General features: G+C 62.9%; 1 protein-coding gene and 1 non-coding gene across 4 annotated transcripts; both read right to left on the reverse strand.

The window, feature by feature from the left end:
* Window positions 1–602: 602 nt before the first annotated feature.
* On the reverse strand, window positions 603–7,334 carry CNN2 (calponin 2). Of its 3 annotated transcripts, none has more exons than XM_040990614.1 (7): window positions 7,211–7,334; window positions 4,253–4,374; window positions 2,716–2,782; window positions 2,502–2,606; window positions 2,042–2,158; window positions 1,682–1,828; window positions 603–1,189 (listed from the first exon to the last, which is right to left on the reverse strand). In XM_040990614.1, the coding sequence occupies exons 1-7, from the start codon at window positions 7,271–7,273 to the stop codon at window positions 932–934; spliced, it is 879 nt and encodes a 292-aa protein (XP_040846548.1). In that variant the 5' UTR covers window positions 7,274–7,334; the 3' UTR covers window positions 603–931. The 3 variants fall into 3 exon arrangements, with proteins under 3 accessions (XP_040846548.1, XP_040846547.1, XP_040846549.1); XM_040990613.1 differs by having other exon boundaries at window positions 2,469–2,606; XM_040990615.1 differs by lacking the exon at window positions 2,042–2,158 and having other exon boundaries at window positions 2,469–2,606.
* A 2,921-nt stretch (window positions 7,335–10,255) lies between these two features.
* On the reverse strand, window positions 10,256–10,362 carry LOC121163444. The gene has a single exon (XR_005884887.1). It is a non-coding gene; the product is annotated as a U6 spliceosomal RNA (small nuclear RNA).
* Between the last annotated feature and the right edge of the window lie 310 nt (window positions 10,363–10,672).

Here is a 10,672-nt window from a genome sequence, read left to right on the forward strand (position 1 = left end):
GGGTCACTCTCACCTTCTTCCCGGGTCCTCGCTGCGCCCCGACGCGCCGGGGAGCGCGGCCCCTTTAAGTAGCGCCCCCCCACCCGAGGCGCGCCTTTCCAAGCATCTCGGAGCTCCGCGGCGCGCCCAGTCGCTGCGATAGGCCGCTCCGCCTGTCACTCAAAGACTGGCCCAATCATCGCCGCGAGCGCCGAGGGAGGAGGCGGGACCTGAGCAGGGCGCTCTGAGCCGGGTTTCTTAAAGGGCCCGCGCGCCCGCCCGTAGGATGCCGGGTTGCTCCCTGGGGTGTCCCCCCATGTGGCGTGGCCGCCCGCAGCGGTGCCCGTGGGAACAGGGGGGCTCCTCGGGGGTCCCCGAGTGCAAGGGCAGAGCACGTGCCAACGGCCACCCCGAGTTGGAAGGAAGGACCCTGGGGTGGCAGGAGGCCCGCAGGCCCTTGTGGGATGCACCTCCAGGAGGACACAGAGGGGGCTCTGCCGGGGAGGACACACCCTGCTGGACCCGCACCCCGAGAGAGCTTTGAGGGTGCAGGGCCGACTGCGGGCGGGGCTTCCGTCCTGGACCCCGATGTATTCCCCCCCCCCCAAAAAAATACTCAATTCTTACAAATGGAGGTTTTTATTTGCTTTCTTGGTCCACAGTATTTCACATTATCTCCCAGCATGCGGAGAGGGGAGGGGTACCTCAGGCCCAGCTTCCCCCCTCCAAACAAGAGCCGGGATAGTCGGGATGAGGAGAAAAGTAGGGGTGCTCAAAGGGAATGGGGTGCCCCTGCCTGGCCCTCACTGTTGCCCTGGTCCGAAGGAGACGGAAGCCACAGCGAGGATGCAGGCGGGGACAGGAAGACAGGACGGTTAGGGGACAGCTGGAGGAAGAGGAAGGGGCCCCCCAACTCCAGGCACTCACAGTCCCCGGGAGTGGGGGGAACGCCTCAGCAGCCACCCTGTCCCTCCTGCTCCTGGCAGAAGGGCCCACCCGGAGCCTCCTCGCTGTCCCCCAGGCCGGCCGCTGGGCCCTGCGGGCAGTACTTGGGGTCGTAGATCTGCCGGCCCAGGCCGAAGACCTGGCCACTCTGGTTGGCACCGTGGGCGTACCCCATCTGCAGCGACATGGACGAGTTGTCGCACTTATCCGTGCCCAGCTTGGTGTCATAGATGTGGCGCCGTGTCCCCGGGGCCGTCATGCCCACCTGCCAGGAGTGGCGTTGGGTGGAAGAGCAGGTGTCAGGGCCTGCATAGCCCAAGGCACCCCTGGGGGTCCTGGGGTCCTTCCCAGGATGGCTGACAAAGGGGGGCACACCTGTCATCCCCACCCTGCACAGCCCCCCTGAGGTTCCTGGGGTCCTTCCAGGCTTGGCTGACAAAGAGGGGGCACACCTGTCACCCCCCACCCTGCACAGCCCCCCTGAGGTTCCTGGGGTCCTTCCAGGCTTCGCTGACAAAGGGGGGCACACCTGTCATCCCCCACCCTGCACAGCCCCCCTGGGGGCCCTGGGGTCCTTCCCAGTTTGGCTGACCCTCTGCCTCAGCTGGCCACACTGCCAACCCAGGCACCCTTCTCAGGCACACACGCCTGGCTCCCTGCTCCGGCTGTGGCTGTCGGGGCTCAGGGTGAGACCCCGGCTTCTCGGCACGTGTTCTGTGTGGGGTTGGGGTGGCAGACGTGTGGTAGGGTGGCTCACCTGGCTGGCACACTTGTTGGTGCCCATCTGCAGGCTGATGGTGGAGTGGTCCATGGGCGGCAGGATGTGGTTCTTGGGGTCGTAGAGGTGCCGCCGGGTGCCGTAGGCCGTCATGCCCGACTGGCTGGCGCACTTGTTGGTGCCCATCTGGGTAGGGATGGGTGGGCGGGGGTGGTCAGGCTGGCCCCGCCCCCTGGCTGGCCCCTCCCACCACCCAGGCTGGCCCCGCCCCAGTCAGGCTAGCTCCACCCTCCCCTGCTGGCCACTCCCACCACCCAGGCTGGCCCCGCCCCTGGGCTGGCCCCTCCCTCCCCGTCCTGGCCATGTCCACCCCGGCCATGCCCCCCAGCAGAGCCTCACTTGCAGGCCTATCACACACTGCCCCGCCTTCATGGTGGCGTCATCGAAGTTGCGCTCCTGCTTCTCCGAGTATTTGACCCCGATGTCCACACCGCTCTGCAGCCCCTTGGTCTTGGCCTGCACAGGGTGGACGGAGTGTGAGATCTGGACCCCGGCTCAGGATCCCTGCAGCTGTGGCTGTCCAGGGAGGGACGCCTGGCGTGGTGCCGGGTGGACCTGAGCAGCACCTCCGCCCGCTTTCAGGTGCACGGGGACCACAGCTGCCCTTACCCCACGCATCGTTACTCTGCTAGCCTGGGCAAGCCGAGGCTGCCGTCTCGGATACCTGTCCCCTGGTCTGCCAGCTTCTGCTGGCCTTTGTGCTGGCCTGGCTGGGCAGACCCCAGGGCCGCTCCCTGCCCCGGTGACTGCTGCCTTCTGGCCTCACCTTGCCCGCCAATGCCAGGAGAGACACCTGCACCTGTGTCAGGTTCCCACTCTCAAACAGGTCGTTGGCCTCGAACAGGTCCACCGGGTTCATGCCGTAGCTGACCATGGCCTTGATGAAGTTGGACAGGTTCTCCAGCTGGGTGGGTGGGGAGTGGGAGGGGCGATGTTAAGGGGGGGTCAGCCTCTGCCATCCCCTGCCAACCTCCATCTCCTTCTGGCCCGCCATCCGCAGCCCTGCACTGCACCTGATGCCAGTTCTGCATGGAGCGGTTGATCTTGGGCACGGAGCCGGGCTGCAGCTTGTTCATGAGCCTGGCGGGCAAGGGGTGGCACACAGGAAACTCTATGAGCTGAGAGTAGATTCCCCTACTTGCTGCCCACCCACCCGAGAGCCTGGCAATCCCAGGCACTGGGGACTCAAGAAAACAGAATTAAAATAATTCTGGGGCCCAGTGCGGTGGCCTAGCAGCTAAGTCCTCTGCTCGAACTTGCCAGGATCCCATATGGGCGCCAGTTCTAATCCCAGCAGCCTTGCTTTCCATCCAGCTCCCTGCCTGTGGCCTGGGAAAGCAGTGGAGGACGGCCCAAAGCCTTGGGACCCTGCACCCGCATGGGAAACCTGGAAGCAGTTCCTGGCAACTGGTTTCAGATCAGCTCAGCTCCAGCCGTTGCAGTCACATGGGGAGTGAATCATCGGATGGGAGATCTTCCTCTCTGTCTCTCCTCCTCTCTGATTATCTGACTTTGCAATCAAAATTTAAAAAAAAAAAAAACTTCAACAAAAAAAAAACCTGAAAAACATGCACATTAACACTCGTGGGTCCAGTCAGCAGTCCTTGGTTCAAGTCCCAATTCTAACTCCCAAGGCCCTGCTCACGCTTGCCTGGAAAGGCAGCAGGATGACCCAAGTCCCGGGGCCCCACGCCCATGGAGGATACCAGAAAGGGGCCCCTGGCTCCTGGCTTCTATCTGGTCTGGCCTGGCCCAGCTGTTGTGGCCTTTTTGGGTAGTGAGCCAGCAGCTGAAGGGCTCTGTCTTTCCCTGCTTTAGAGAAAAATGGTTTCTGGAGGGCCAAACCAGTGGCTCAGCTGGCTCCAGTTAGCAAGCACCAGCTTTCAATATGGGTGCTGGTTCGTGTCCCGGTGGTCCCACTTCCCATCTAGCTCCCTGCCTGTGGCCTGGGAAAGCAGTGGAGGACGGCCCAAAGCCTTGGGACCCTGCACCCGCGTGGGAGACCCGGAAGAGGCTTCTGGCTTCGGATCAGCTCATTGTGGCTGCTACTTGGGCGGCCACTTGAGGAGTGAACCAGCAGATGGAAGATCTTTCTGCTCCTTCTGTGTGAAAATCTTTCCAATAAAAATAAATGAATCTTCAAAAAAAAAAAATGTTCACAGAAGAGTGTGAGAGCTGTGCACGCATTTCAGAATGGTTTTGTGCCAAAATCAACTTTAAGAAAAAAAGTTTGTTTTCATCTGTTTGAAAGTCAAGAAGGCAGAGAGCCAGAGAGAGAATATTCCATTGGCTGCGTTCCCTCCTTAAATGCCCACAGGAGCTGAGAGCCAGAGCTCAGCCTGGGTACCTTCCAAGGCTGGTCAGGGCTAGGAAGATGGGGTGGTCAGGGGTGCCGCTGTGGGGTCTGGGGGATAGGGGTGGTCAGGGGTGCCACCGCGGGGCCTGGGGGATGGGAGTGATCAGGGGTGCTGCTGTGGGGAGCCTGGGGGGACAGGGGTGGTCAGGGGTGCCACCGCGGGGCCTGGGGGGACATGGGTGGGGGTCACTTACGTGCACAGAATCACACCGTCCTTCAGGCCCTTCTGGAAGTCGGGCCCGATGGAGAGGCCGGTCAGGCCCTCGATCCAGCTGCGTAGCTCTGCCTCCTTCTGAGGGTCATACTTGGATAGAAGCTGTGGGGGTGGGGCACAGCAGGTGAGGCCCGGAGGAAGGGCGGGGGGGGGGGGGTGGGAGGGGAGACAGGTGAGGGGCAGCCAGGAACCCGACCCCTGCACACTAGAGCCTGTGTGTGGCCCTTGCTTGCACTTCCGCGAACAGGATACAGTCCATTCCATCACTGGGAGCCCACCCCACGTGAGTGCTGGTTCGAGTCCTGGCTGCTCTGCTTCCTACCCGGCTCTCTGCTCAGGTGTCTGAGAAAGCAGTGGGGGATGGCCCAGGTGCTGGGGCTCCTGCACCCACCAGGGAGACCCGGAGAAGGCTCCTGGCGCAGCCCCAGCTCTTGTGGCCCATCCCAGTGGAGATCCAGCGGCTGCCAGACCTCCCTGTCTCTCTCGCTTTGTACTTTCAAATAAGCAAGCTGGGTGGCCCGGCATGTCAGTGTGAGTATGGGGTCCTTGGGTTTCTCTACACCTCACCCCTGTTCTTGGCTGCTTGGGGCTCCCCATGTCTGTGAACCTGCATGTGTGATTTTGGGGGAATACCCGTGTGCACTGTGGCGGGGCACCAGGGTGTACCCAGCACCGACCTGCCGATGGGGGATGCGGGGTGCACGCGGGTGGAGCTGTTCTCTAGAACGCTCCCCTGGGGAGGCAGCTCCACTGGCGGCTTCCACCTTGGGGTTCAGAGCTGGCTGCAGCAGCTGGGGCCCCCTCCCCATGCAGCACCCCAACACGGGCTGGGAGGTGGGGAAAGGCTGGGCCTGGCAGGGGTGAGTCAGCTCCAGGGGGTGTGGGTGGAGAAAGAAGAAGCTGGCTGGGCCTGGGGGGGTATACCCGCTCCCCCACCTCCCAGAGACTCCCCCTGCCCTCAGCTCGTCCTCCTCCAGGCCCTGTGCCTTGGTTCCTGGCTGCGTGCTCCCCCCCCCCACCGTACCTGGGATTAGGGCTGGGCTATTGAGGGGCCCTAGTTCACAAAGACAAAGACAGGAGGGCTGAACGCTAACCTGATCCGGGGCCACCCCTGGGTCTCCAGATTCCCACAGCATGATGGTGTGTGGGACTGGGGGTACCCCAGGAGAACCATGCCCTTCCCTGCCCTGGAGGGCTCTATCCCCGCAAGGAATGGCGGAGGGTACAGGTACCCCCCTCCCCCCGGCCCCTGGGCTGGGCCACACATGCCCGGCCCAGCTGGGCTCTGTCCCCCGCGGCTGCGGGCGCCATCGGGCCACTGAGCCAGGGGTCAGCATTCCCAGCTGGCCCCTCCCATGGGGCCAGCCTCCGCCCGCTGCCCGCTGCGGGCCCCCAGTGCATTCTCCTTCACCGCAAACTGCCAGGAATGTGCCGGCCGCCCCTGCTAAATTGGGACCAGCTGTTCCCAGCCCGACCTGCAGCGGCTGGGAGCGACCCTGAGCCCAGCCTGTCTCGGGGCTGGCGGCAACCAGGGCCCTGGGTGGCATGGGCAGGCTGTCTCGAGGGGTGGGGGAGCCCTAAGGAGCTGCCACAGTGGAGAGACGGTGAGTTCCAAGAACCAGGGGGTGCAACCCGACGGGCATGTCCATGCCCTGCCTGTTGTTCCCCAGCTGGCAGCCTGAGAGCCTGACCTCACCCCAGCCAAGCAGGTGTCAGCCCGCCCCCCTTGGCCGCACCCTGCACCCCACTCTACTGCTCCGGAAGCTGCCTTCCCTGGGGGGAGGGGGCAGTGTTTATGCCCTTCCTGGCTTCCGCCAACCTGGGCTGGGTGTGGGGGTGCCAGCCTGCCTGTGAGAACTTGGGGTCCCCAGACCCTGGGCCTCTGACCCTTGCAAGTGTGCACCTCCGAGTAGCAGGGCAAGCCTGGACCCAAGGTGCAGCAGGGCAGCTGGCTGGGGTGCGAGCAGCCAGGAGCCGGGGGGGGGGGGGCACTCCTTCAACCACCTCCTCTTTGTCTCCCAGGAGCCCGGGTTTCTGAGGGTGTGTCCGTCACAGGTCTTGGGGCTCCACTCCACATGCCTGGTGGAAGTGGGGGTGGGCAGCAGAGCCACACATCCCCAGCTGTCCACTGGATAAGGTGATTGCCAGCAACTGAACCTCCAGGGGGCTGCAATCACTCCCTTTTCTCCTTTTGCTGCTGGGCGACCGCCCACAGGGTCTTGCCCTCTCTGGGCCAGCCACACCCCAACTCTGGCCCCAAGCTCCCACTGGTCACCGTGGTCATTCAGGGAGCGGACCAGGAGCCTGGCTCATGCTCCCTGCCCATGTAGATGCACAGCGCTGACCTGCGTGGAGGCTGGGCTCACCCGGGACAGTGATCCGCGTGGGGGAGCGTTGTCCACATAGAGATTTAAAGTGTCCCCGCCCCCTGCCCCATCCATGCAGCCTCACACATTAGGGGTCCCCCCTAGTAGGGGATCTTCCTTTAAGGTGGTTGCACTGGGACGGACTAGAAGAGGCCTGGTCACCCCAGTGCCACCCACCCTCCAGGTTCAAGACAGGTTGGGAAACTCCCGCCCCTGCACGCCACCCGCCCACAGCTGCAGCTGGAAAGCAGAAGTGTGGTCCGGAGGTGAGGAGGGGGTGCGGGGTCCCACCCGGTGCACCAGCCTTCCTATTCCTGGCGGCTTTAGGGGGCACGGGGCAGTGAAGAGGGCGTCGGGGCTGCGAGCCCCTGGGCATTGAGGCGGAGAGGTGGGTAGCTGCTCCAGGTCTGCGCAAACCCCGAGGAGCGTCCACACATCCGGTAGAGAGCGGAGGCGCTGCAGGATCCCGGCTTCAGGGATTGGGGAGGGAGGCGGGTGCCCCCCCAAGTCGTCGCCCCGACGGCGGGTCAGGGTGCGCGCTGTGGCCGCCGTGGCGCGTGGCCCTCACTCACCCGGTTCTTGACCTCGGCCGAGAGCCCGTAGGAAGGTCCCTTGTTGAACTGCGTGGAGCTCATGGCGCGCGGGGCTCGGACGGGGCGCGCGGGGCTCGGACGGGGCGCGCGGGACCGGAGGACGCACCGGGGCCGGCGGACGCACCGGGGCGGGCCGGGGAGGCTCGGGACCCCGCCTCCACCGCCGATTGGCCCCCGCCGCCCTTGTCCTTATAAGGCCGGGCAGCGGCGGATTCCTGCAGGGCCGCGGCTTCCGGAGCCCCTCGCCGCGCCCCCGACAGCCCCTCGGGTGTCGTTTCGCGCCCCCCGAAACTCCAAGCCTTGCAGAGCTCTGCAGGCCGTGCGCGCGCCTGGGCGCCTGAGAGTATCGCGGATTGCTCCAGCACAAGCCAGTTCCCTGAAGGGGAGCCCCTAAAACGTGTCAGGAACCCTGGCCCACTCACGCACTCCGCCACGCACCTGTCCCCGGTGCGCACGAGAGGGGCGCGGGGCGCAGGAGATCGCCCTGTAGAGGCCACAGGGGCGTCTGGCACAGCGTCTCCTGGGGAGCCCCCCATCCCAAGTCCACTCCCTCCTTCTCGCATCCCATCCGCGGGAGCTCCGTTTTTGGCCCCTGTTGCGGAGCCGCAGCTCCTTCGTGGGTGTTGCCAGTGGAGAGCTCAGGCGTGGAGCTTGAGGATATGTAATTGGGGTCCCACGGATCTCCCCCTAAAGGCAAGCTGGGACGCTCCCCCGCTATGGCCTGCAGCAGCTGCTCCTCTGGTACAGCCAGGAGCTAGAAGCCCCAGCCCAGGGTCCCCGGCCCTCCCATCACAACCCCGCCCCCCAGGTCACAGCCGGAGCCAGGGAGGGTTCACATCACCCCGCATTCTGAGCGGGTGCTGGCCCTGCTCGCCCTGCGTGGGAAGTGGTGACCCAGCTGGTGCCACATGGATGGTGGCTCATGCAGGGCACAGTCAAAAGCCTGTCCAGGCTCTGGAACCTTTCCTTGTAACGACTTGGCTGGGTGTGGGTTTCCTGTTCCAAGGTAAATGTGATGCAACTGCAAGGGATGTTGTGACAGTTGTATGTGCAATGACATTTGTTTAAAAAGCACAGTGGCTGAAGGGCCTTATCACTGGCGCCTACAGGTTACCAGAGCGGGGAGCTGCAGGGGAAATGGGGCAACCAGCACTTGAAGCAGCGCCCCTGTGGGCTGCTGGCACAGCCGAGCCTGCCTGTACCTTCACATTAGCTGATGTGTCTCTCCTACAGCCCCCTCCTCAAGCCTGGGGCAGGTCAGCCCAGCCCATGTCACCACCACTCCACTGAGCTAAGAAGTGGCTTGTCTGTTAAGTGGCTGGAGAGAAAAAAAAAAAAAATCAAAAGGTGAAAAGTATTCCAGGGCATGTATAAATGACGTAATTCTCAAATTCCAAAGTGTGTGCTGTTTCATTGGCATCCAGCCCACTCCCCAGGCCTTGGGGAAGGACCCGCCCACTCCAGGGCAGGGCTCAGCCCACCCACCTGGCCAGGACACCTCCACCCCAAAATTCTGCACAGTTATTCTTCCATCGCCTGGTTCACTGCCCAGATGTCTGCCATGGCTGGGATTGAACTAGCCTGGAGCTCCATCCAGGTCCCCCATGTGGGTACAGCACACCACTCCCCACTCACACACCCATTTTTAAATCCTAAGTTATAGAAGATCACATTTTTTTCCTTTCAGGGTCTCCCACGCAGGTGCAGGGTCCCAAGGCTTTGGGCCATCCTCTACTTGCTTTGCCAGGCCACAAATAGGGAGCTGTATGGAAAGCAGAGCTGCCAGGATGGGAACTGGCATCCATATGGGATCCCGGTGCTTGCAAGATGAGGATTTAGCCACTGAGTCAGCACCCAGGGCCATGACTGCAGGTCTTGTATCTCCAAGGAGGCAGGCTTCTGTTAGGCTCCGGAGGACTCCGCCCTCCCCTGCGGCCTTCCAGCCAGTGCCTGAGGGAAAGAGACATGTCCTCATCCTTAGGCTGTGGCGTCCCCTGAGCGTCCCTCAAACGGACAGGGCCCCCAGCAGGGTGTGTGGACTTACAGTGACACCCTGGAGTCTGGGAGACTGGGACTGTGCTTTGCAGGTGAGATGCAGCAGCAATGACACCAGGTTGCCTACAACCTGCCACACCCCCTCTGACTAGTGAGTGATTCAGGACCTGGCTCCAGTCCCCCCAATTCTGGGCACAGCCCCAGTCCCCTACCTGGGGAGGCTGCAGGTGAGGGCTGAGTAGCTGGGGACCTGCCGGCCAATCCCTCCATGCCTGGCTGGAACCCACAGTCCCACGGCCCAGCCTGGTTTCCAGGCCTGGGAGAAAGGACAGAGAAGCTGGGGGAGCGCGAGGTTGCAGCTCCTCCTGCCTGGAGAAGCAGTTGAGGATGGCCCAAAGTCTTGGGATCCTGCACCGGCATGGGAGACGCCCATCTCCTGGTTTCCACTCCCTGCAGCCTGCAGCTCCAAGGGGTCTCCCCAGCAGGTGCAGTGACCATCACAGCCCTGGAGCCCTTGGCCCCCCGGGTGCACACCCCTGGGAGTGAGGAACGACAGAGACCTGTGTGGAATAGGGGACCTGCAGGAGATGGGCGTTTGCCCCCCACAACCCCAAACTCTGCCCTTTGCAAGAGAGACACCTTTACAGAAGTGAAGTTACACGCTGGCAACCCGGAGCTGGTATAAGTCCTCAGGCCTGGCCGGCTGGGGAAGGGGGTGGGGGCAGCCCTGGGATCAGCTTTGGGTTGGACGTGGCGGCTTCTGCGGCGCCCACATCCCATAGGGCCGCAGGTTCCAGTCCTGGCTGCTCCACATCCCACCAGGCTCCCTGCTGGCTGCCTGGGATAGAGGCGGGTGCTAACCCAAAACCATGGGATATGGGTGGGAAGCTGATGGGGCTGCTAGGTCCAGGGCCATCTGGGGAGGGAACAAGGGGCTGGACGATCTCTCATCTTTGCCTAGCACAAAATAATCTTGCAAACCACACCTCCCTGTGACACTGGAGCGTGAAGGTTTTGGAAAAAAAGAGGCAAAATATGGAACGCTTCACGAATTTGCGTGTCATCCTTGCGCAGGGGCCATGCTAATCTTCTCTGTATCGTTCCAATTTTAGTATATGTGCTGCCGAAGCGAGCACAAGCGAGATCCCTTTGAGGACAGTATTTAAAGCTCTGAGTCACTATCACCTTTCGGTTAGGGTAACCTATCAGGAGTCCATCTATACATTGTCTCTTTGATTTTCCACATAAAGAACACATTTGTATGGCTACCCATAGTTTCCATGAGGCCTAAGTTCTAGAAATTTGCCAATATTGCAGTCTAAATGCGGACTTTCAGCCGCGAAGGCTCCTGGGAGCCGGGCGCCACCGAGCGTGGGGGCGGGGCCTTCGCCGTCCCGGGCCTCCGGCATCCCAGGGTGCTCCGCGGGCGGGCGCCCAGGGGGCCGC

The sequence above is a fragment of the Ochotona curzoniae genome, unplaced genomic scaffold, assembly GCF_017591425.1.
Source record: "Ochotona curzoniae isolate NIBS_2020 unplaced genomic scaffold, NIBS_Ocur_1.0 contig_605, whole genome shotgun sequence".
Classification (NCBI taxonomy): domain Eukaryota; kingdom Metazoa; phylum Chordata; class Mammalia; order Lagomorpha; family Ochotonidae; genus Ochotona; species Ochotona curzoniae.